This window comes from Parambassis ranga, chromosome 2, assembly GCF_900634625.1.
Source record: "Parambassis ranga chromosome 2, fParRan2.1, whole genome shotgun sequence".
Classification (NCBI taxonomy): Eukaryota; Metazoa; Chordata; class Actinopteri; family Ambassidae; genus Parambassis; species Parambassis ranga.
This window is the reverse complement of record NC_041023.1, coordinates 3,095,541-3,122,313: the sequence shown is the minus strand read 5'-3', so window position 1 is coordinate 3,122,313 and position 26,773 is coordinate 3,095,541. Positions and strand designations below refer to the sequence as shown.

The window sequence follows — 26,773 nt, the reverse complement described above, 5'->3', positions numbered from 1 at the left end:
TTTGATTCAGTTTTGTTTCGATATTTTTTAAATGTCTTAAATTAATATATGGACAGGAAGAACTGAGGAAGGACAGCACGTGGCTCCAGGCTGGAACCCAGCCGCTGCACTGAGCACAGACAGTTTACAGGGTCCGTGCTCTCGTTTCAAAATACATTCTAACACACAACCTTTTAAAACAATAAACAGAGGGATGTGGGGGCCACGTTCGGCCTTTAGAGGCTTAAGGACGTTACTTTCTTTGGTCTGAAAGGGGTTAACCTCATGTTCAAACCAAGAATTTACTTACACATGCTGATATATTACTACAATATATGAAGAGATTTGACTATGGGTGAAGTTTTAAGAAAAATCATTTTAATCTGATTTATTTTATGTTGGCTTATTGATTCAAACTTGATAATTTAGGAATTGTCACCTCTCAGGAGGATATTGAGTGATGACATACACGTGTTTACCTGCAGCCATGTTTCAGCAGCTGGATGTTTCTCAGGTTGCACGAAGCTCCTGAGAGAAAGAAACAGAAAACAAACCAACAAAAGAGGTGACCTATTTCCCTGGGTGTGTGTCAAGTGAGCGGGAGCACTCATTTGCTCTGTGAGCCCTGTAATAGTATTCATGAAACATGAACACTGTTGCAGTCACACACACACACACACACACATTTATAAGACCCATCCGCTCACAAGTGTATCAGCAGCGTTTTAGTTTTCTATAAGAAAAGACATTAAAAAACAACATGATGATCGAACCGTGTGATCGTATGTGTGGATTTAAAAAACAAAGCATTGTTAAGGAGATGATGCAGAGTATATATATTTTCATATGAACATCATGTGCTCCTGTTTCCTGAATGTTCTTGTCCTGATGATAAACTCATCTGATCCTTTCTACACTAGTCTGTTGATGTTTGAATACATCAACTTCCCATCGAGTTTTTATTGATTATAATGTATTTCGTTAAATTAAGTTCAGAATGAAGATCCTGCTTTATTTAGTCGTGTATTCATGTGTATATTATGACATGAACAAACTGCACAGCAATGAATTTTGTTCCTCCAATAAAATCATCAGTTCTACACTTGTGATTTTTAACTTTGCTTTCACTGACTCATTTATCTCTTGCTAGGTTCGTCATTTACGGAGGAACGCTGCTGCTGTGGTGCAGCCAGCGAAGACGCCCTTCCACAGTTAATTTATTAGAGATGTGATTCTTCTTCATTCGGTTGTTCTCCAGGGCGCCATTAAGTTTACCTCCATTCAAGATGGCATTCAAGCTCTGCCTTGGTGGTTCCATACCAACGAAAAGAGGAAGAAAGACACAAACAGATGAGCCCTCAGCTACCGTGCAGGCTGCTGATGCATTAACGGGGGGAAAGTGTTGCAGTTGTACTTCATGCTTGTGTAACAGACTGTGTAGCTGAGCTACTGCTGCTCTGACTATAATGTTAGAAGCAAACTGTTATTCCCATAACGAGGGGAAAAAGTGATTTTAACCTGTAGCTTTCCTTGAAAATGTGCAAACTTTAATTGTTTGAAGCTCCAGTATTGTTTTTACGCACCATCAGTCCTTTAATGAAACAGTTTCTCTGAAGGTAGAAAACAGATGACGTGAAGTAAGAGTTGGTCACAGCATTTATTTCCATTTTCTGACAAAACTCCACACAAAACAAACTTGAGACCAAGCTGAAAAAAGAGAGATCCTTCTATTTTATTTCATTTTCTTTTTTCTTTTTGTTGTTGCTGCTGTTAAGGTACAGTGCCTTATTCCACATTTCCACTGATTTAAATAATGAAATCGGAGAGAAATCTCTTTTTCCGAGGACACAGAAAGATTGTATTTCTTTTTTTTTTTAACAGGGGTGGGGAGGTTGGGTGGGGTTGAGGGGGGAGAAGGAGGGTGGGTGGAGAGTGGGTGGAAGTTTACAAGGACGGTGGGTTTGCACGGTGTTCACAAACAGACAGACAGACAGGGACAGATAAGACAGGCAGGGGGGGGGGGGTGGAGCAGAGGAGTCGGGGGAGGAGGGTGAGACAGAAAGAAGAGAGGAAGAGACAGTGTGCTTTGTCATGTCCGAATGAAAACAAGCAGCTCTCAGACCCACTCCGAACTTAAAAAAAAAAGAACGCAACATTTTTACCAACAGTTTTGTTTTTTAAAAAACACTCGTCTATTAGAAAACAACAATAACACAAGCAGAAAAAACACAGGGGGGAGGGGAAGGAGGGGAGAGGGATGGACAGAGGAAGGAGGGACAGAAACGGAGAGAGAGAGTCAGCGGAAGTGACCTTGTTTTTTCCTCCACCCTGTTGAGGGCGCGAGTGGGCGAGTGGTTCGATTTCACGGTGAGAGATTGATTCTTCATTGACGGCGAGAGGATGAGGAGGGAGAGAGAGAGACCGGCAGTTCAAGATTGGCAGTGAGTAAATAGAGACAGAGAGAGGAGAGAAGGGAGGATACAGGGGAAGAAGAAGAAGGAGTCCTAGTGGGCGAATGGCAGTGATTACCGAGCTGCATCCGGGCGGCTTTTCTCTGGCGGGATTAAAAAAAACAAAAAACAAAAACATGACGCCGCCCGTCCGCTCACATGGCCGGCTGGTAGCCTAGACGGGAGCTGCCGTGTGGTGTTCTGCTTAGCAAGAGTGGAACAGTCAGATTTTGGTCTTTATTCTCAGAATTAGATTCTTTATTCGGCTCCACACAGCGGTGAAATTTGAGTACACACACACATGGAGAGTGGCTGCGGCTAACAGTGTAGTAATAAGCATCGGCACAAACAGTGTTACTGGCAGACTAGTGCTGTAGAGACTTTGGATAGAAAAAAGGGGACAGAGGACAGAGAGGAAGGGGGAAGAGTTACAAAGCCAGCCCTCCCCCGCCCTCTCCTCCTCTGTCGTTGGTCCTCACGTCGTCTTGGCGTCGTTTTGCTTTTTAGATTTTTTTAGGTAATGGAGAGGAGAGAACGAAGGTAAGAGGAAGAGGAGGAGGAGGAGGAGGAGTAAACATAGTTTTCTTGTACAGTTTGAGTATGTTGTTGAGAGGAGAGATGGATGGCGGGGAGGAGGAGGAGGGGAGAGACAGAGAGAGGGGAGATAGAGAAGAGGGGGAGATGGGGTAAGAAGTAAATGATCCTTTGATAATTTAATAGTATGTCTCTTTTTCCACCCAGCCTGCAGAGACAGAAGAGAAGAGAGGAAGAGGGAATCAAGAAGAAGAAGAAGTAGAAGAAGTTACCCATCAACAGATTTCACTGTGCATACAGCACACCTGTCTGTTTAAGGATCTGATCCTTATCAATATACTATAAATAAATATATATATAAATATATAATATAACGAATAAACGTAAAGGAGCACATGTCTGTGTCTCTGTGTGTTCTTACCTCCGGGGTTTCGGCGGAGGATGAGTTTTCGGATCTCGTCGTAAACAAAGATGAGGAAACTGTATGGGAACGCACAGAACCACCAACTGGGCCTAAAAGAGAGGACGAGTTCAAAGAGTTAGAATTAAAAAAAAAAAAACTGGTCAATTCTCATCATCTGAGACAATAAGATCATAAACACTTACTTGAGTGGGTACATCCGTAGTGCTACGTCCATACCAGGACAGTAGGACAGGAAGGCAGCCAGAGCCGTTTCCTCAAACAGGCCGAAGATCAAAATCTTATTCCTGAGAAAAAAAAATAAAAATTTAAAGCACAAGTGGTGCAGGTATAAGGACAAAGTAAGGAACGCCCTGAAACTCAATGTCAGCTGATCCAGAAGCTTGACCGAGTCACTTTAAAGCCAAATGTGGGGACAGACTGGACTAGGAATGAAAGGACAGTACGTTACAAATGTAACAAGCAAATCTGGTTTTGCAGAGACATCTAGTGGAGACTGTGGGAAACTGCAACAGCCTGCTTACCACTACTGGTTTCACAGCTTCATACAATAGTGAAAAAGAAGAGCTAAAGTGTTCAGATACTTCATGAACTTTCAGTAAAAGCACTGGACAAATGTCTCTTACTATGAGAACAAGATCCTGTATACATTTTAAAAACAGTCAGTCAGGAAATAAACAGAAAATAACACCTGCCAATCATTCAAGTACATCATTCCTTTCCATAACTCATACATATGCAGCAGTCACATGCCTCAAACCCGATGTCAAAGACAACAAACATGAAAAGTCCCAGACTGAGATATCAGCGGCCATTGATTTCTTACTTCATGCCCTGCTGGAACACAGAGTTGCGTCTTGTCTTGCAGATGATGACATCTGCCCACTGCACCACCACAATGCTGACGAAGAAGGCTGTGTGGCAGGTGAACTCCACAATCTTACGCTGCTCGTAGGTCTGTGCAGAGAAACAGGATGAGCGTAAAAACAAAAGAAAACAGGTCCCTGAATGCAGCGATATTGTAGCGAGCCACTCATACCCATTGCTGCCCGTAGCTGTCCTCCAGGTCGTTGTTGGAGCGATCGTCCCAGTTTAGCCGGATCCCGACGAGCAGAGATGGCAGGAAACCATTTTCAGCCATGATGACGAAGTAGGCGAAGAAGCCACCAAGAGCCTGGATCATACCTGCAGGGGCACAGATTGAAAAAGGGACAATAGCACCGACATCACACCGTTTACTGTCCGCTGAATGAACTGCACCTACCGATCTGTCCATAGGCGATGCTGATGAGCCTCTCATTGACCAGCTTGTCCCTCGCTGGGTTCCTGGGCTGACGCTTCATGATGTCGCTCTCAGCTGCTTCATAGGCAAGAGAGATGGCGGGTACCTGACGGATGAGAGAGGGGAAATCAGCTTTGTAGTTTTATTTAGATACATGTATAAAATGATATCAATCGTCGTTTACTCTGAGTTGAGTTACTCTGAGATGAGTAGAAGAAAGAGCTGCCTCCTTTGAATTATAGCCCCACACTGCCACCTAGTGTTCTTTTTGAATACAATACTTCTGTCATGACCTTGAACTGCATCAAACAAGCATCCATCATTGACTTCACTGCACTGAGCATCTTGCTTGTGATGATGACTCCCAGGTATTACTGTGTATATTTTCCCTGCATATGCTGCATATGTGTGTGTGTGTGTGTGTGTATTGTCCTCACCATGTCTGTTCCCAGGTCAATGCAGAGGATAGTGATGGTACCCAGTGGCAGTGGGATGTTGACGATGATGAAAAACAGGAAAGGTGTGATCTCTGGGATGTTGCTGGTCAGAGTGTAAGCGATGGACTTCTTCAGGTTGTCAAAGATCAGACGACCTGGGAGGAACGAAGTGGTGTTTAAATATGATAAACCAAACGACCGGCTTCCTGTGTACCCCTCTGTTCTGTCCTCTTTTGGATTTCACCTTCTATCCCTCACCTTCCTCTACTCCAGTGACGATGGAGGCAAAGTTGTCGTCTAGCAGGATCATGTCTGCAGCTTGTTTGGACACGTCTGAACCAGAGATTCCCATGGCAACGCCGATGTCGGCCTTCTTCAGGGCAGGAGAATCATTCACACCGTCACCTGTCACCGCCACAATGGCACCCTGACAGAGAAGGACAGACAGATGCTAGGACCTGTACACCGTGTGCAGCTGTGACTGAATGTGCTGCGTGTGAACGCACCTGTCTCTGGCAGCCTTCTACAATGATGAGCTTCTGCTGTGGGGAGGTTCTGGCAAAGACGATCTCTGTGTGGTTCCTCAAAATATCGTCCATCTGGTCCTGATTGAGGTCTTTCAAGTCTGTGCCGTGGATCACGCAGGCCTTGGCATCCCTACAAAATGCGAACGAAGCAAAATACCAAATTACAACCACAGCTGTCGTTAGGATAAATTAAATCTAGAATTTCTGTTCTTTGGGCTTCGTACCTGGGGTTAACCTGGCTGACGGGAATGTTCAGGCGTGCAGCAATGTCTTCCACTGTCTCGTTGCCCTCAGAGATGATGCCCACACCCTTGGCAATGGCCTTGGCTGTGATTGGGTGGTCACCAGTAACCATGATGACCTAAAAAAAAGAAGATGAAGAAAAGACTCAGGACAGGTAGGTGAAGAATTCAGATTAAAAGGAAAAAGTGTGTGTGACCGTCATCCACATCCTTCACATTGCAGCGGGTGCTCTGTTCTGCTTTCCCGGGCTGTTAAATGTCAGAACTGAAAGGTACCCACCTTGATGCCAGCGGAGCGGCATTTGCCCACAGCGTCAGGCACGGCAGCGCGGGGAGGGTCAATCATGGACATGAGGCCCACAAAGCAAAGGTTGTCTGTTTGGAAATTGACATCATCTGTGTCGAAGGCAAAACCTTTTGGGTACTTGTCCTCTGGCAGGAAGAGATGGCAGAAACCTGGAGGAGTGAGGGAAAGTGATCACTGAACTGCAGTTTGACAAGACACGGTAAGAAAGAGAGAGTAAAAGATATGTGTTCCTATCACTCTTACCCAGTACTCTCTCTCCCAGCCCTCCCAGCTCCAGGTAAGCGTTCTGAAAAGCCTCTTTCATCTCGTCATCCATGGGCTGCTCCTTGCCCTGCATCATGATGGTGGAGCAGCGGTCGAGGATCCTCTCTGGGGCTCCCTTCATCACCAGCAGGTAGCGGTTGTCATTTTCATCCTCGGTTTCATGAATTGAGAGCTGATGGGAGCAGATAGGTTCGTTTAGATGAACTCGTCTGATTTGTTTTACTTCAGGTGGCCTGAATGAGTAGAGCGCCCTCACCTGGTACTTGTTGGTGGAGTTGAACGGGATCTCAGCCACCTTCTTGTTCTTGTCCCTTATCACCTTGACGGCGCCACAGGACAACTCAATGCACTTCAGCAGAGCTGACTCGGAGGCGTCACCGGCCACCTCGCGCTTCAGGATGGGCAGAGACTCCTGGCCCGCCTTGAACGCGGCACGGTTGCACAGGGAGGCGATGCGGGCCAAAGACACCCATGTTGTTGAGCTTTTGTCGAAGGAGGAGCCTAAAGAGGCAGAAAGGACGATGCCTCAGCTAACTGTGTTCATCTGAGGCTGGTGAGGTTACAGGCCAGTAATTAATACTGCCAATTAATAATTGTTATTATTTCCCATGCAGACTTCATGCAGAGTGCATTAAAACAGGAGGGAACTCTCACCAGACTGGTCCTCAGTGGTGTCAGCTTCATGGATCTGATTGTCAAACCACATGTGGGCCACAGTCATCCTGTTCTGGGTCAGGGTTCCTGTCTTGTCTGAGCAGATGGTGGAGGTGGAGCCCAGAGTTTCCACAGCCTCCAAGTTCTTCACCAGGCAGTTCTTACGAGCCATTCGCTTGGCAGTCAGCGTCAGACACACCTGGGAGAGAAGAGCCAGAGGCAAAAGAAAAGGAAGAAACCAGCGTGGCAGGAGGAGGAGAGATCGATGGGAAAACAGGAAGGTGTTGGTGAAAGAATAGAGAGACGATAGACAGAAAAAATCATTAGAATCTGCACTGTTTCAAACTCACGGTACAGATGAGCATCTCCAGGCTCTAAAATAATGTGACTGACATAATGAATGTCAAACATTCAACCCTGCGAAAATCCCCCAGACGCCTGGAGACGTTCATCCTGCTCATCAAACACGTCCTCTACACAGCAAAATGCACTAAAATCATTATAGGTATAACAACACAGCCCAAGAAGCGATGCAGAGAGAACATGAGGCATGAGCAGGTGAAGCAGAGCAGCGGTGCATTATGTAATCATGCCAAGTACGGCAAGACCAAACTGAACTAGCCAAGGCCAAGCAGAAAGAGTCCAAATTCAGTTCATGGTGCTGACTATTCACTGGCCTAATATCATTACATTAGCTAGCTGTCGTCATTGCAGACGGCACCGCGACTGGCCTGGAAAAAGAACAGAGACATACACAGAAGGAAGATGGAGAGAGAGAGAGAGAGACAAACATATATGGGGCTGCTTTGGGAGAAAGAGAGAAATGGAAAGAGAGACACACAAAGACAACACACAGAATCTTACAGCACCAGAATACAGAGGTACACACAAACACAGAGCAACACCAAACCACACAGAAGACACACAAGCACAGAGAAGAGAGAAGCACAGGACAAGACAACGTCAGCCAAGTCAATACACGGGACACAGAGGCACATGTTAACACATTACACAATTAGACATGGGTGAAACTGGGAATCTGATTGGTGCCATTTCATCAGTGGTTCCTCATCACAGTATCAACATTAGAGTGGCTGATTAATGGCCTGCTGAATGTGAGCTGGGAGCTGCTTCAGTAGAAACAGATTCACATTCTGTCATTTTTTAGGTTTATGCTGCTACGGTTTGACCCAAGTCTGCACACATCACTAAAAACTGACACACATCGGTCTGAGGGAAGTGAAAAACAAACGCCTAATCTAACCATCTCAGTCACACACAGACACACTTCCACCACACCTAGTTTCCGAACCCTCCGCCAAACTCACAGTGACGGTGGCCAGCAGTCCCTCAGGCACATTAGCAACAATGATACCAATGAGGAAGATGACGGCTTCCAGCCAGGAGTAGCCCAAGATGATTGAGAGGATGAAGAAGGACACACCCAGGAACACGGCCACGCCCGTGATGATGTGGATGAAGTGCTCAATCTCCTTGGCAATGGGTGTCTGAGGAGCAGGAAAACAAGATATTTGAGTTATTAATAATTAAGTAATTGTCTTTACTCAACAAACGGTGTGTGTATAATAATGTTACCTTGCCAGTCTCCAGGCCTGAGGTGAGGGTGGCAATGCGGCCCATCACTGTGCGGTCACCGGTGCACACAACAATACCACGTGCAGTTCCTGAAGAAACAGAGGGACAAGTTACATAAATAACACTCAAGACAAAAATGTGACACTGTGAGAATAAAACCTGACAGATCATGTATGGAAGCATGTGTCCACAAGAGGGCACCACACCTTATTAGAATAGAACAGAATAGAATGGAAATACTTTATTCATCCCAAGCTGGGAAATTTCACTGTTGCAACAGCCAAATACAGTCACTCAAGCATACCAAAAAAATAACAAATATACCTCTAATGATGTGATATGATATACAAGAACAACAGTGTGCAATTTGACAGTAAGAAAAACCTAAACCTTGTGCAGAACGTGTCCCTTACAGCAGTGAGTCTGTGTTATCTCTGGCACAGAGATGAGGTGTTGTACAGTCTCACAGCATGAGGCAGGAAAGATTTCTTGTAGAGTTCTGTGTGACAAGAGAGCCTTTTGGAAAAGGCGCTCCGTTGTCTGTCCAGTACAGGGAGGAGAGGGTGGTCGGGGTGATCCATGGATCACAGTTTGTTCAGTGTCCTCCTCTCCACCACTGCTTCAAAGGTCTCTTGTCTGCAGCCAATGACAGCGCCCCCCCCCCCCAGCAGACCACAGAGGAGAACGGAGTGCTGCAACAACAGACTGGTAAAAGATCTCCAGCATCTTGCTGCACACGTTGAAGGAGCTCAGCTTCCTCAGGAAGTAGAGTCTGCTGCAGGCCTTCTTGTACACAGCTGTGCTGTTGGTCCTCCAGCTCAGTCTGCTGTCGATGGTCACTCCCAGGTACTTGTACTCCTCCACCATCTCCCCATCCTTACCCAGGATGCAAAGGGGCTGCGATGCTGTCCCCTTCTTTCTGAAGTCAATCACCATCTCTCTGGTCTTGTCTACATTAAGCAGGAGGTGATTCCTCCCGTCCACCACTTATACACCCCACAACTGCAGAGTCTGAGGTGTATAAGATGAACAGGAATGGAGAAAGCACAGTGCCCTGTGGGGCTCCCACGCCACTCATCACCGCATCAGACAGGACACCACCCAGCCGGACGAACTGTGGCCTGTCTGTCAGGTAATCAGTGATCCAGGAGACAGTGGACCTGCCAGCACCCATCAGCAGCAGCTTCTCGCCCAGTGATGGAGGCTGGATGGTGTTGAAGGCACTAGAGAAGTCAAAGAATGTGATTCTCACCATGCCTCCACCACCATCCAGGTGTGAGTGAGCTCGCTGCAGCAGATACATGACGGCATCATCCACCCCCAGACGCGGCTGGTAGGCAAACTGCAGAGGGTCCAGAGAAGATCTCACCTGCGGCCTAAGGTTAGCCAACACCAGCCTCTCCAGCACCTTCATCACATGAGATGTGAGGGCAACTGGGCGGTAATCACTGAGGCCAGATGGAGATGACTTCTTAGGTACAGGAACAAGGCAGGAGGTCTTCCAGAGGAGTGGCACCCTCTCCAGGCTGAGACTGAGGCTGTATTATTTTCCCATCCCACCATATTGACTTCCACTAACGGGACAACACAAACCCAAACACTGAACATTATGAGGGCGATCTTACCCTCAACACAGTTGGTGGAGAAGAAGGCAATGTTGCGGGTTTCCAGGGGGTTGTCATGGGTGCAGTCAGGGGACCTGGTCTGAGGCTCAGATTCACCAGTCAGGGATGAGTTGTCCACCTGGACAGAGAAGAAAAGAAAACATTCAAGAGCTTGTTGAGCTTCACTGAAGCAGCATAGTGCTGTTATCTCTTGGTGTAATTACTGGAGTGTGGCGCTCACCTTGCAGCCGTGAGAGGAAATGATGCGAAGGTCAGCAGGGATCCTGTCTCCACCTTTTACCTCCACCAGATCTCCTGCCACAACCTGCTCGGCATTGATCTGCATTTTCTCTCCCTCGCGGATCACCAGGGCTTGCTGGGAACACAGAGGGAAGAACAAGAGGACAGTCAGCTTTGTAACATTTAATGCTTAAAATAAGATGTTAAAAATGTGACTCCCAAACATCTCCACATCCTCTGGCCCTGACTTGTTGAGTGACTCGTACCTGAGGGACCATGTTCTTGAAGGACTCCATGATCTTGGAGCTCTTCGCTTCCTGGAAATAGGAGAAGCAGCCGGTGATGATGACGACAGCCGACAGCACGATTCCCAGATACAACTACAGAGAGCGAGAGGGAAAGAGAAGGTAAAAAAAAAAGATTTCATGATCAACACAGACAAGACACTGACTTCACTTTAATCTAAAAAAGTATCAGTCTAGTAAAAATAGACTAGCTGAGAGACAAACTTTAAAAACACTTATTCAGAGTGAAAGAGGCTATTTCAGGAAATTGTGGCTTCTGTAGAATTCCTGGAAATAACACGTATCATCTCTTAGTGTTTCATGGGACCTGAGGTCCATCTGTCTGTTTCCTGCTCTGTCAGTGGTTTTATGAGGATGCTCGTGTGTCTGCCGTCTCCTGTTTTAACGGATCGCCTTTAAAAGTACTAAATCCTTTTAAATAATCTTCCACTCAGCACTTCCACCATCTGACATGCACAGTACATGTCGTACAGTATAGGCTGCTGTGTGGTACAGTCCTGGTCGCTCATACTGTCTCAGCACTGTTGCCGTTTCCTCCCTGTGGTCTGAGCCGAGTATTTTGTCCCCTTCATGCGGTGTGTGTCAGAGCCGTTTAGCCTCAGTCCTCAGCTCCAGTCTGTGCTCTGACCCAGCATGCAGCAGTGCTGACCCACGAACACCCTGCTCTTCCCCTGACATTACCAGCGCCAGGAGTCACAGGGGCCCTGTGGTGAGCCTAAAACAGGATGCTGCCTGTCACTCCGAAGACGGGTCGGCTGCCATTATTCGCACAAACAGCTGACACAACCTTTGTCACTGATACGGCTTCATCCCTAAAAAACAGTGACTCAGCAGTTTGCATACTGATGCACCCTAAGGCAGAGATCACACACATGCTACTGGCAAGTCCCTCTTCCCTGTTCTGCTGCACAAAGCTATAAAAGGGGGAGTCAGAGAGGCTCCTTCCACTCACGTTATCCCCGGCGGGCTCGTCCTCTGTGGCAGCCTGGATGGCGTAGGCCAGGAAACAGAGGATGGCACCGATCCACAGCAGGATGGAGAAACCACCAAACAGCTGACGACAGAACTTGACCCACTCTGGGGTGGTAGGAGGTGGAGTCAAGGCATTAGGGCCATCCCTGGCCAGGAACTCTGCTGCCCTGGCATTGGTCAAACCCTGGAAGGAGCAAAACAAGGAAAACGGTGAGAATAAAGGACGTGGTACAGAAATAAGTTCATTGTATAGAAGTTTTATTTTTGATTCAAACCTACCTGGACGATATCAGTGTTGTATTTCCGGCAAACCTCCTCAACAGACATTTTATGTTCCGTCTACGAAAGAAGAGAAAAGGAAGACTATGTTTGTTTATTGTGAACATTTCTCAAGGGATAGTTTCAAGATACATTACATTTTCTAGAAGATGTTATTTATCTAAAACATATAGTTTTATGTTGGGGTTAGCCAAAGAATTTGGCTTCTTGACGCATACAGAAGCAAATCCAACCACAAAAAGGATTAACAGCTCTGGCATGTAACCTTAAGCCACTCTGTAGTATTACTGTGTAACAGCTGCCAGGGAAGACCGCGTCTCTGTTATCTCCTTTTCAAACAGGGGGATAGGATTACAGTTGGATGGTAGCTCTTTGAATGCTGGACCGCAGCCAGGATGCGCTACAGTATCTGCAAACTTCCCTCCAGGCTTTTGTTTATTCTGTCTACACTGAGGTACATACGCTATATAGTCCTACACTATAAGACTTTTTTTCCGATTGTCTGCCTGTTGCCACGGCTGCAGTGAAGTCACAGGAAGTAGGAATGGTACGTACGATGGGAACTTCCTTCTTCAGGTCATCCAGGTCCTTGCCTCCCTTCTTCTTGGGTGACTCCTTGTCGTCTTTGTCCTGCGTGGTGGCCACGCGGTAGCTGTCCGACCGTCCATACTGCAACACACACACACACACAAAGGCAACATCGCTCACGTTAGTTCTGTTCGCAATATTACATGTGTTGCTGCGTCACAAGGAGCACAATCCAAACCCCACACTTTGTGTATAAAAGAAAAGATTGCAACAAGATACATGGCAACCTAAATACTGTTTGGATGTAATCCCCTGATGTGAGAAGGGGTGCTCGACACTTCCTGATTAGATCTGGCATCATTAGAACACAGGCCCGTCTCAAGAGCTCCACTTCAGCTGCAATTTACACCACAGCTATTTAGGCTACTCACAGACCACTGCTGTGTCTGAGAGGATGAAGACGAGAAGCTGAAGGGCCAGGAAGTACAAAAACAGAGACAGAGAGGACCAATCATGTCCCATGATAGAGGGGGAGAAAAAAAACCTCACAGTAACTGTAACGTGCATCTTGGGATATTTAAAATTTGCCAGCGTCCTACATTGATGTGTCTGTCTTAGATTTATTTGCCTGATGATTAATGGAGGTCTGGCAACTTTTTCTTAATCATGCTTTACTCAAATACATTATAAATCACTATTTAAGGGCAGCGATGTTTCCCTTAGTTCACTTAAAACTGTTCAGGACAGATAATAAATAGTCTTAAAAAAGACTTAGTGTTCAGAGATACAAAGGAAAAAATCAAAGGCAAAACAATAAGAAGCCATAAATTTAGACTTGTGAGCAAAAACACAAATAAACAATAAAGAATAAACTAAAGTCACTTTAAGGTTTGATTTAATTACACCTATTTCTAGATACTTGGTGCATGGATTTAGCCACATTTTTCATTTTATGCTCCTATGCTCCTGTGGGGGGGTTACAACCTTTTGGCTAAATTACCCAGCATGCACCAGTCAGGATGAGGGCCTCTGAAGAGAAGCAAAATGTCAGCCAGGTGCAAACAGGAGAACAGCAGGAAGAAAAGCAGAATATAGAGACTTGTATGTGTAATCTCCTTTTATGTGAATTATTTATGTAAAGAACAACACTCGCTGCTGATCTTTGGTTTAGCTTCCCTTCAGACCCCGCTGTAACAATCCTGTTTCCTCCTCTGTGTAACTATGGGAGCTCCCATTTGTATTCTTTTACCTCCCAAAGGGAGCTGATCAAACACTGCCTGGAGGACTGTGCCAACAAAACACTAACGTCATTCTTCAGCTGAACCGCAGCAACATAAGCTCCTGTGAATAATCAACATTAACAGATAACTTGTCACCAAGTCAATGCAGAAAATGCCTTTAAACACAGACGATCAGACCTACTCTGAGTTTTACAAACATTCTAACATGTGAATCTTTCCGTTTTCCTTGAGCTGCTCGTTTTTAACGTCTTGAGTCAAACAACACGAACGCTGCGGGGGGAAAAAAACAACAGCAAGATACATGAAATCAATTGTTCCCCACAAGGAAAAACAAGCAGGTCTGAACAATGACGGTTCTGGGGCTAAACCACTGATGGGTGTGGTTCTTAGAGGAGGTGATAAAACACACCGAGCCACATCATCCACACTGGTTTGGCGGCTTGTGAATACAGATAAAGGTTATGGGGATAATTATAGGAGGAAATCTCAGCCTGTTTAACCTTAACGAAGGTCATTCAAACTTAAACTCAGTGTTGCGCATTAAATGTGTGACTATCGTGTAAAAGGGGATTCAGAGTGAGAACATACAGGACACAGAATAATGAGAGGGGGGAGACAGCCTTATTTTGGGAAAGCTCTTATGTGGATTAGTCTAGGCTGGGAGGGTTCTCGCTGATTTGATGGTTGTTTCGTGCTTTTTCCTCTCCTCTAGATAGAAGCAAGCTGATGCTGATGGAGGTGTTACCTCCTTTCTCTTCACTTATTACTTAACTTATACGACCCTGTGAATTGAATGTTGGTTTAATATGGGCTCATTTCCCCGGGCATTGATATGTTTTCAGCAGGTATGTAAGGGTTAATGCCACTACAGAGCCTCTCTACATCTACCCTTGATATTTTCCTCAGCTTCATCTTAATGCCGTTTTGCAGAAAGTTGCATTTAGTTTTGATCATAGAATGCTTACAAAAAACTGAGCCCAGCAGGAACAGGAGCTCTGAATGAAAACCCCCTGCTGTCATTTTACTGTACTGTGTTGAAGTGTGCTCACTGTAGTGTTCGTATACGTCATACTTCATTGACGACTTTCATTTCATCTGTGCACACGAGTTCATTTTCCGCTCCACTGCAAATGTGAGCATTTTTCCATTCCTCTGTGTGTGTGTGTGACTCTACAGGCCCTGTATGTTAATGTGTGTGGACGTGGTTGTGTACTTTTTGCCATCTGTCAGTAGGTGCAGTGTTCCCCCGGACAGCCCATCAGATTACGGCTGTTTACTACACTGACAGATTAACCCACTGAACAATAATAATCCCTCTCCATCACTTTCTCTCCTTCTTTTCAACCCTAGTCTCTCATTCAGTTTTACTCATTCACTTAATTTGAAAGCTCACACACCTTTTGTTTCTCTGCTGCTGCTTGTGAATTAATATAATCTGCCTCATTCAAAGAACCAGGACACCCAGCCGCTCTTTGTTTTCCTCTCCAATCTCCTTATCTGTATCTTTAAACTACAGTAAATCATAAAGACTATGCTGTAGATCCTGGGTTTATGGCCGTGTGATCAGCATAACTAAACATGTGGAGAAAAAAAAGTGATTTGTGGCCAATTTTACATCTAATAATACCTCTAAATACAGCTGACACCCAGATCCATGTGTGAAAATGAAAAGCAGATAAAACGGCTCTGCCGGGTAGCTGCTCTGCGCACACGCTGAAGGAATGGACCCTTCAGTTCTGCAGCACCTTAAAGAGACAGAACTATTATAAAAGGGACTTTTATGTCTGACCTGACACGCAGCAAACATCCAATTTGGATGATGTTTCTTTGTGTGTGTCCTCATGCCAACATGTTCCTCTGCTGGAGGTTAGTTCAACCTTCTCCCTTTATTCTTGTCCAAAATGCACTGTTAAAAAAAAATCGCCTCTGACTCATATACACGCCTACAGGGGACATATGTCACATAAATATTTGACAACTTAAAGAAATGTGCAAAGAAACTGAACCCCTAATTAGCAAGGGCAACTTATTCCCAAAGCAATTTCCATTTTATAGACATAATGTGACATTTAAAGGCACCCAAACCAAACCAGGGCAGGAGTACAGGCCTACATCTTAGGATCCTTCTAGAAATAGACGCCATATTGTTTCAAAGAAGTGGTTTATTCCATTTTTCATCCACCTCATAATGTGCATTCCTCTTGAGCATAATCTAGTGGACATTTAACTTCATTTGCTTAACTACCTTCTGCCTGCTCTGTGCGTGGTTACAGGCTGTAAAACCTGAGGAGGTCTGAGCAGCAGATGTTCTCTGCTGAGGTACGGGACAGATTGTACATGCTGAACATTTGCCTTTCTATCTGCTGGGTTACTGTATCCAGCCTGGCCTGCGGCGCAGAGCGCCACAGGTCTGTGCAGGACTGGATAAGCCACATTTTAATCTGCTGAAATCACTGGTCAAATCTCAGACATCATACAGGTATGTTTTATCAGTGCGCCCCGGCTGAGGGACGGGAACATGACACTGAATAAACGAAACAGCAGTAAGGAGCAGAGAAGCCCTGTAGAAGAATGACATTCTCTTCACAAAAACAAGCTCTAATTGATCAAAACAGAGGTTTCTAGGATGCATAATGGTCATTTTTTAAATGCATGTTCTATCGGCAGCATGTATATATGATATAAAAACCCTGGTGAACCAGCTGGCAGTGATTCATCTGGTATTTAGCCTACTTTTATGTAAAATCTCATGATTCCAGTCACCGAAATGTCACATTTTAAGCTCTGATTTTTCTTGTTGATGTTTAGTCGAAGTGGGTCTGGTGGATCATCATAGCCACACAAACAAAGAAATGGATTATCACACAGATCAGTGGACTGACCGACCTAGAAAATACTGATGGACTGCCACACACACACACACAGAGTGTAAGAGAGGGGTCCTCCAGCAGTCAGCAGTCCCTCCCTTTACCCTCCCACTTTGTTTACATTCTCCTCCCTCCAGGCTGTCCATCTGTTTCTGAGCCCTCCTCTAACTCTCATCCTGAGGTTTAATCAAGAGGAGACAGACCGCGCCACAACTGTGATGTGGCTGTCACAAAAAAGTACAATGCATGTTCACGGCGACAGATAAAAGCAACAGTGGTGCCACAGATCAGTTCGATTGTGTGTAACACAATGGGGGCCGACACAACTGTCAGAGCACATTCACAATGAAGCAATCTACAGAACTGGTGTTGTTCCCCACCATTAACCCGTGTGTGTGTGTGCTGAGAGTGTGATAGAAAATGGCAGTTGTTGACAGCATCAACATCCAATGGATTGATGTGAGGTTTCCTAGCAACACCCAATCCACTCCAGCTAAATAAATGATGGCAACTGTGATTGAGAGGGAGGAGCAGCTGAGATGGACTTCATGTGAAGGTGTGTTATGTAACCCTGCCGTATGAGAGGGTGTGTTCTGAGTTATCCTCGACACCTAGGTCACCTCATGCAAGCCGAGCAAACAGGAAGTGATGTCAACATGACCTCGGGCTGCATTCTTGAAAAAAGCTTGCCCGACCAGTGTGTGTGTGTCATTGAAAAACCCGACCCAGTGATCAATGTTATCTCACAGACACAGACACACAAAGATGGAAATTACAGGGGAGGGAGAGCGGGAAGAGAGTCTGTATTAATGAAATATTGATAAACTGGAATCATTACACAACAAATACATGAGTGAGAGAACATAAGGTGGTGTACTAACAGTGCACTGCAGTGAATTCAAACTGTTCTGTAGAGATATGAGAGAGATGATCGGAGTTAAAATGTGCAGGTCTGAGGTCTGAGGGTCAGTGTTTAGTTAGTCTGAGTGAAAATGAATTCCTCTAGACCAGAAGTGTCTAATTATTTTCTATAAAGGGCCACAAAATGAATTTATTTTTATAAAACTGGTGTTGCTATCTAAAGGTATGTGTCTGTACAAACAGCCCCCAGCTGGGCAGCCTTGTGCTTACAACATCTATAGAAATGAAAAGTCCGTCCAAAACCTTTAATGTTACTCTGAAATTAAATTGAAATTATGTAAAAATTAAAGAATTTAAGATGGTGACAATGAAAACTTTGATGTTCATGTTAATATTTTAAACATTAAATCAGTGACTGTCAACATATAAAGGTTATATATTATACATATTTAATTAATTCATTGTTATATTGGGTGTTATAATGTGCATTGGTTTGGAGCACTGCCATGCAGATAATCATTACTGAGCCACTACAACAGAGAGAGGCCTCATAATGTGTGTGGAGCTGCTGTATGAGGCCAGAGCAACATCCCGTATGGATCAGACACCGCTGATGAGGGTGTGTTCAGTGTGCCTCGTCACACACACACACACACACATACCCGTCCTCCACAGCCATTGGCTCTGCTCCTGAAGCTTCTGCACCAAGTGCATTATGGGATATCAGCAAATGCTTTCACCCTTGCAGATCTCCTCCTTTCTCCTTCTTCGCTATATCTCAGAGTTCATCTCGCCATTTTTCTCATCGAGCTCCCACTTTGCTGCCTCCTGTCATCGCTGCACATGAACAGCATCTCTCCCTGCATTCCTCCGCTCCTCCATCTTTTCCAGCGTTCACCCTTCTCAAGGTGACTCACCACAAAGGCATCGATCTCTCCGTCTCTCCACCTCTTCCTCTCTACCTCTATCAGTCTGCATTAATTACAGCATCCTGGTCATGGTTCCTCCTAACACGACCTCTCCCTGTGAGGCCTACAGCCGCTGACCTTCGTTTCATCCGTGCCTCCTGTGCTTTCACCCCACAACCTGATCGTTGCCTCTTGCAGCCACAGTCCCTGTCGATTGATTGGCCTAAATCAAACGGCCCTAGTTGCATTGTCAACTGAACCTCCCTCTGGTGCCCCCACCTCCACCCCCACCCACAGTCCATTTCATCCCGTCTCCTCTCTCTCTCCATCACTCCATCTCGCTGATGGCAAATCACAGCCTAAACATGGGAGTTTCCACTCCCCCCCCCCACCCCCACCACCACCACCACCACCCTCCTCCTCTTCCTCCACTCTTTGTCACTCTCTTTGTAGCCAGAGTTGTGTGCGGTTTCCCCCTCTGGCGATCTAGCTGACAGCATTACAAACCGTGACAGAGCGGCACCGTTTCTACGACTCGGCCTGAATGCTTTCTCATACCAACCCCACCCCCCACCCCCTCCACCTCTCAAACCCGGATGTGGAGCAGAGGAGAAACCACTGCCCATCATACTTCATTAGGAGGATGGACTATGACACCATGGGCACTGAGGAAATGCAGTTACAGATTCCTACAGTACATGTTAGCATAATTATATAGGTGCCACAAACCTGAGACTATGCTGTAAACGCTCTGAAAACAAGACAGGCAGCAGGAGATTATACTATTCCAGTACAAGGTCTTAATACCACCGCACTGAGCAAGACAACGGGCAAAGCTTCAAATAATTCTACAGTGATTTTTAAGCAGCAATGACATCATTGAGTCTAAATTTAGTGGCTGGAACAGGATGTCCTCCATGACCTGACTGATCAGGGAGGTTTTGTGTGCCTCCTGGGGTAAAACGAGATGGTGGAGGTGTTGGCTGTGTCTGCCCTCATGGTGAGCACCTTCCTATGGGACCCATCCGACATTTTTATTTATTTATTTATTTTTAGTAGCGGAGGGGTGTGTGTGTGAGAGAGAGAGGGGGGTGTCCAGTGCTGAGGAACCATTTTGACGCACTCCCCCTGTACCCATTTGGTACCCAGACCACAGCTGCCTCCACATCTTCACACAGTCATGGCAGCACCGTCGCATTATGTAATACTGGAATGAAAATGCACCAAATGGCGGCTAGGAGGAGAATTAGGGAGAAAAATCCTAACCTTCATGGTTCTTGGTCTCAGCCACCTCCCTCTGTGGGTCTGAGTGCTTCAAGCCCGCACGCTAACAACGCTCCAAATATTAACATCAATTCGTTTATTAGGGGATAATTGACAAAAGAGTCCAGCTGCCACTCCTGATTGAGAGTCACTGCAGTCAGACCTGGAGGACTGACATGATATTCCGCAGTCCGGGCTGCGGCTCGCACCACTATACCAGTAGGTTAAGATACCCCGGTGCGTAATTGCGCGTTTCTGGTGCACACCATTCATCTCCGCCCGTGTCATTAAGCCGTCTGACTAATCGCGTATTTAGGAGTTGTGAATTCCTCAGTTGTCTGCAGCGGCTCCGGCGCCTGTCGCCAGATGCTCGGTCGGTGTAATCTCGTTTATTGGAAGCGGTACCGTAAAAGCGGCACATCTCTCCGCCACTTCATGACCCATGCGTAAAAAAACAGGGCGGCTTAATGGCTTGTTCATATGGATAAAAAGATAAAAAGGGTGACACACTGTTCCCTGACACTACGTTACATACCAACAGCGTTACAGCGCCATGATCACTCAGAGAGAGAGCGAGAGAGTGATCAGGCATCCAAAGGGTGAACACATCAACCTGCAGGTGTGACAGCATCCGCCCTGAAAAGCACCATTCAAAAGGTGGAAAGGACTACACCCAGATCAGCTGCACTGCTCTGGTCAGTGGTGGATGACAGCAGCTGAAATACTACATAGTGACCGTTACTGTAACGCGTTACCACCCTGCGCCGGCTCTGGCGCACCGGCTGGAGTCTGGATGCGGCGGATTGACTCACAAATCTGGCGCATGTCAAAAAACAAGACACCGTGAGTCGCCTAATGTGCTGATTTGTGCAGCATCCGTGAGACTTGACATGAGAAACACACACCGCAGCCAAAAATCCCCGCAAGCTTAGATCATCCCACCGTGTTCAATGTCATTCTAACATCATGCCTGAGCCTCCATCCGTGCACGTTAACCCTTTCCTCAACTCGGTCCGCGTTTATGTTATCAACGGACATTTTACAAGCTTTTAAGAAATCCACAAGAGGAGCGTCTCTTACCCCCATTTCGGCGCAGTCAGTCGGGTCTCCACAGAAGAGGAATCGCTTCTAGGCTTGATTCAACCAGAGCAGCTGGCCTTAAGGCGGAGAGACTGGACAATGAGAAGGAAAATGCCCTCTTCAGTCGATAAGCTACAGCTCTAATGACAAAAAAATCACTTAACTAGCTAACATAACATCGTTTTAAGAAAGAACGGGCGTAAATGGACTTGGCAAGGCAGCGTTTCATTCAACACCTCAAGCAAAGCTTCACCGCGTTCAGCTGAAAATCAAAAAATGTTGATTTTCTCTGCGTGAAACGCAAAAATTTGGCGACCGTCGGTGACAGCGCACCAACCTTCTCCCTGTAAGGCGCAAATGATGCCGGTGGAAAGTAGAGCCGGATGGCAGGCTTCTTCTTTGGATGCAGTCTCCCTCCGCGGCTGTGCTCAGGCTGCCGTGGCTCTCACAGGGTTCCCTGTTATCATTACGCATGGCAATCACATCACTCCTTGATGCAATGGTGCTACATGTAAAATACGACAGGAAAAAATAAACATCCAACAATAACGATTATTTAACATTTTTTAAATTCAAAATTGAATAAAATTGAGTCCTACAGTGGATAAGGTAGGTCCCAAGTTCTCCCAAGTTAGATCCTTGATACAAACGCCTAAAGGTGTGATACAGGTCCACAAATTGCCTTTCTCTACGCAACATGCATGGAGAAAAACGAAATAAAATAATATTACATGCATGTTTCACAAATCAGATTAAACCAATTGTATTGTATAATTTTGTGCACTTGCAAATGCAGCTTGTATCCACATATACCAATTTCAATCAATTAAAAAAAATCATGCATGACAATCACAATAATATTAGAACTTCTGCATTGTAAGATTTATTTGTAAAATCAAGTTTTTTTAGGAGGATGCTCATCACCCCTTGATTACAATCCCTTTATGTATCAAATAAGTCAGTGCAGTACCATAAATGTCAGCAGATGGTTAAAATAGCTAATGTCTGGTACTGAGCTTTCTTCAGTTGAGGTAACAAATGTCCATGAATATATATATATAGCAGTTATTCATATTAACTCTATTATTATTTGGTATCTAGCTTCCATGAGTACTTTGGAGGTTGTAAGTTGGTGTGTTTCTGGCCCAAAATCTGTTTTCAGTTCAGCTTTTCTGTGGCAGTCAAAACAACAAAGTGCACATCTGCGCCATGAAAGGCATCATGGGAAAAGCCTGTCACATACAGACCATTCTCCAGTGGTCTCTAAGCGGATCTGGCTTCTGTGAGCAGCTGCGCAGCACACACAGCATGAAGCAGCTTCAAGCTTACGCTGAAGAAAAAGAGATGAATGGAAGCAGAGGGAAGGGAAATCAGCTGAAAAGATGGCTCCTAAAAATGCAAGAACAGAAAGTCAGTCCTGGCCGAGGTAAACGAGGAGCATAAACCTGACTTGTACTCAAAACTCACATGGAAACAATGTGATGTTTATCAGAGCAAAGCTGTGGCTTCACGTGCTTCAGTTCAGTATGCAGCACCTGTTGTGGAGGATTGGACAAGACTTCTGTTTTTAGAGCTTTGACATAGAACACAAGGCTATAAATAATATGCAGCTGCCACAAACCACAGACCCTGTGCAAAGAATGAAGGGTACATGCTACACTGCATAACACAAAGACAACAGACAGTGATTTAGTGTGTGTTTGTTGTGTGTCACTGCATGGATGTGTGATGTGTCTGTCTGCAGGCTCGTCTGTACAAATGCATTACTGTGTCCAGATGGGAACAATATCCGGCTGTATGCAGTGTGGCCTGGGTTCTCTACACTGCTTTGTCATCCAGCCTGTACACATGAACACAAATCTTCATTTTTTGAGTGAACAATGAAGGGGCTCCTTCTCACAGAGTGCTGAAGAAGAGGAGGGCTGCTGAATTCAAACATGGCACACACAGCGTGGAGGATGATTCAGCACGACATGATGAGGAAGATCAGATTTCTGCAAAAGTTTGTCAACATGGATGAGACTTGAATCCACCTCTTCCAAACCGTGTTCACATCAAGAAGGTCTGCATCAAGGTGTAACCTAGTTTTTACCCACACTGACTCCATCACTTATCTTTCGACAGTCTGACTGTTCTGTGCTGCTGGAAACAAAATAAAAAGAGAGAAGTGTGCCGGAAACACTCAGTACATTTGCTCCATAAAGGTTAAACAACAGAGAGAGCATTTTTAAAAGGTTGGAGAGAAAAGCGAAGCAGGGGGTGAGGAGGGGAAGAACCAAAAACATTTCAGAGACCTGGTCACCATGGCAACAGCTGTCAGGTAACCGTGGCTCCCGAATCATCCAGCTGACACACAACAAAATTGAGGAAATTGGAAACAGGATGAATGGACGGAGGGAGATGAATGCAGGGGAAAATATGATCAATAACATTTACAGCTATTCGGTCTTTTTGCAGAACCTACAGCTGATTGTGGTTTAATTATCTAAACAGAGCGGACTGGGCTAATGGATGAGAAAAAGAAAGGATGAAAAAGAAAAAAAAATGCTTTGTCACTGTTGCTACTGGAGACAAATGGAAGCTGCGTTTCTTTGTGATGTGAGGATTCTTAGCAGAGATGAGTCCAGCCTGTCACGCGGGAGGAGACGGTCACTGTCACACGCACACAACTGATCAAACTGCTTCACAAAAAAGGGATTAAAAAAAAAGAGATGAAAATAGATGATAGGTGAAATTCTCCTTCTGATTCTGTTCTTAATTTAACCGTTTCTTCACCAATGCACCCAGTAGTCGGTCATGGCTATTTCCTGGCTAAACAATTGTGTTATATATAAAACCTTACCACGTCTATAGTCACAATAAAGTGAAGGTAAGTCAAACTCCCTGTTTTGCATTCGTGTATTTATACAATACCATATATGCACCATATAACACGTACAGTACACAAGTGGTTTTAATTTATATTCAGAAATGAGCACACCAATCTCCCCAGGAGAAGGAGGGAGCAGCTGGAGCAGCTGAGGGGTTAAGTGCCTTGCTCAGGGGATCTCCGATGTATTCGCTGGTGCAGCAGAGGGTGTTACTCGCTCATTTCCCTTGCCAAGACTTTCCTGCTTGTCTGGGGATTCAGGTCACACGCTCTGACCTTTAACTGAGACTCTGTAAATGCCACACTGTGTGAATGTCCTACATATGGGCCTAATAGCACCAGTGCTGGTCCAACAGTCAGCCAGTGTAGTGACAAGAATTCAATAGAAGCTTCAACAATATAAACATCAATACTATGCATATTTTGAATTCAAGCACAAACACAAACATTATCAGTGTGTGTGTGTGTGTGTACCTGCTAATGGGCAGGATGCCATGCATGCTCTGATGAACATTATGGCTGCATCACTGAGCACAGACATGTCCTGCAGATATAAAACAGGAGAAAAACACGTTAACACACACACACACATACATCTGAGAGGTAAAAGAGCGGACACACAACCACGCTAACATGACAGGTGTTTGCCGCATGGTACACATGTAGCGACTATACCGTCACAGATATTACAGGTACCTACACAAGAGGCACACACACACACAGAAGACTCCTCCATCTGTGCACCTGTTTCACGTCTGAGACTTGTTATACTGCCGTCTTGGCCACGTCGACCTACAGAAAACATAATATTCAGAAAAATATGTGGAATATGTGGAATGTGTGTGCAGCAGCCAGTCTATTCTCCTCTTTTGTTACACTGATGGAGCTCCGTGGTCGCTGATTTGATGTTTTCTAAAGGCCAAGACACCAAGGGGACCATAATAACAAATAAATCTGACACCTTCTCTATGGCAAACCTATGGATCACGCCCTCGTATCACTACATGTTGGCGATGAAACACCTCAGCTCACTCGTTCCTCTTCCCTCCTGTTGTGAATCCAGCCATTGCTGCTGCCTGGCCTGTGTTTCTATTATAAGATCAGTGGACTGACTGGAGGAAAGTGCACTGAGCGTGGGTGGGTGGAAGGGAGGGAAGCTGAGCCAGTGGCACACACACACACAAATATGCATGTACACACATACAAACACACAAATGGACCCTTCCATATGTTGTTGTGAATTATTTACTGAGCAGTACTTCCAAAAGGTACCAAAGCTCTGTAAAAGATAAGAAATAATGGAGGGAGGGAGACAATTAGCCATCAGTTCTACCAACCTGACACCTGATGAGAGGTGACTCAGCTGCTGCAAACAAGTCTGGCACATTCTCCAGGTTAAATCTAAAATGACACAACCAAAGCCTCACTTGATGATTGAATCAAAGCAACATTTCTGAAGAGTTTTTGCAGCTGAAACAATATCATGTGACTGCAAGGAGCATGGTGATAAACTCCACAGTGATTGTTCAAACACAGCCAATCATCCTCTCCCAAGAATGATGGGTCTGCCTGCATTGTCCTGAAACAACAGGACGACAGGAGATACTTCAGAGAGGAGGCGAGCAGGCGAGTCGTGAGAGAAGAGTGAAGAACAAACAGCTGGAGGCAGATAAGAAGCGAAAGAAGCAGGACAAAAAGGAAGACTGGCGGCCACTGAAAAACACACATGCTGGGTGTGTGTGTTCATAAAATATCACAGGCTCATGCTGACTTTTCTATGTGTGTGTGTGTGTGTGTGTGTTGGTAGCGTATCGACTTTCATTCTTTGTATAAAAATATGTTAAATCTGGGTTCTGTGAGTCCCTCATCTTCCTGCACAGTCATTTCAGGGGAAGGAAACAGGCTGTGTGAGCTTCCCCCGATGGATTTTCTAATATTGTTGTTGTGATTGTTGGTCTGCAGAATAAAATGACCATTAGTCTCCATAAAAGCTGTCAGGTATCATTTCATCCTCACTGTTTCAAAGGCTCCTGCTCACTTTCTAAACTAGAAAGTGAGCAGGATAATAGAACTGAGGCGTGTTTCCCTGCTGTCCTTCCCAAACACAGCTGCTGCCCGAGTTTAAAACGTAAATACAAATCTCCATATAGACTGACAGGGTGATTTAAAATTCCCGATTTTCTCTGCTCTGCACTCAAACCGTGAATTTACAAATGCAGCCATTTTCCAGCCAACACATTACAAGGACTGCTAGCTATGGCCACAGATGTTAAAGTGTTGTAGCTATAAATACACAGCCGTTAAAAACAGGTAATCGATACTACTGGTGGGCAGGAAGTCACTCTGACCTTGCTCTCTCTCTCTCATCTCTCTTGTTCGGAGGCACCAACAGATCAGAAAAACCAGAAGCCGTTTCTGAAAGCTGTTTGAACATGATACATATTTCAGGAGGGGGGAAAAGGCATTTTGGGAGACTCTGTGAGTGTGAGGCAGGAGTTATCAAACACAGTCACGCTCCCCCAGCTGGTGCCTCGCTGTGGCCAAAAGATGGCTGCTGTCCGGGCCACAAAAACCCGCGTCATCTCTTAAGGCCGGTCTGCTGCGACAGCCAATCACAGGCCAGAAAATGTGGTTAGACCGTCCTTGTCGACGACCTTGATGGAAGCGGAGAGTAAAAGAGCCGAGGATGTGTAAGAGCGGAGGGGAATGATGAATGAAGAGAGAGGGAGAGGTTTATAAACCAGGACCGGTCTCCCTCTGCCTCTTCTCTCTCTCTCACTCACACACACACACTCTAATTTCTCTTCCCTTCTCCATCCATCTACTGCATCACCGCCTCACACTCACACACACCGTCCTCCCTTCAATCCTCTCTCTCCTGACAGCCCTGCAGAGTGTTGCATAATTCCCAGCGTGGGGGAGGGAGGACCGGATGGAGGTGAGGAAGGGGCGAGAGAGGCGCCAAAGAAAGTGACTCACGATGCAACACGAACAACGCCACACTCAGCTAAAACACCAAATCCTTCTCACAGCAGAGGCCAACTTTCACTGATGACACCATCT

At 45.5% G+C, this 26,773-nt stretch overlaps 1 protein-coding gene across 2 annotated transcripts; it reads right to left on the bottom strand.

Annotated features, from left to right (window-relative positions):
• Positions 1-1,844: 1,844 nt before the first annotated feature.
• Positions 1,845-21,194, bottom strand: LOC114427809 (sodium/potassium-transporting ATPase subunit alpha-3-like). Of its 2 annotated transcripts, XM_028396022.1 has the most exons (23): positions 20,842-21,194; positions 12,649-12,762; positions 12,094-12,153; positions 11,795-11,998; positions 10,804-10,917; positions 10,539-10,673; positions 10,319-10,436; positions 8,694-8,782; positions 8,426-8,605; positions 7,098-7,296; positions 6,700-6,944; positions 6,423-6,615; positions 6,153-6,328; positions 5,855-5,991; positions 5,610-5,760; positions 5,362-5,530; positions 5,104-5,258; positions 4,649-4,772; positions 4,424-4,569; positions 4,211-4,341; positions 3,570-3,671; positions 3,385-3,476; positions 1,845-3,171 (listed from the first exon to the last, which is right to left on the bottom strand). In XM_028396022.1, exons 1-23 carry the CDS (start codon positions 20,845-20,847, stop codon positions 3,143-3,145), a joined length of 3,069 nt encoding a protein of 1,022 aa, XP_028251823.1. In that variant the 5' UTR covers positions 20,848-21,194; the 3' UTR covers positions 1,845-3,142. The 2 variants fall into 2 exon arrangements, with proteins under 2 accessions (XP_028251823.1, XP_028251827.1); XM_028396026.1 differs by lacking the exons at positions 8,426-8,605; positions 8,694-8,782; positions 10,319-10,436; ... (4 more) ...; positions 12,649-12,762; positions 20,842-21,194 and adding an exon at positions 7,788-7,922.
• Positions 21,195-26,773: the final 5,579 nt, after the last annotated feature.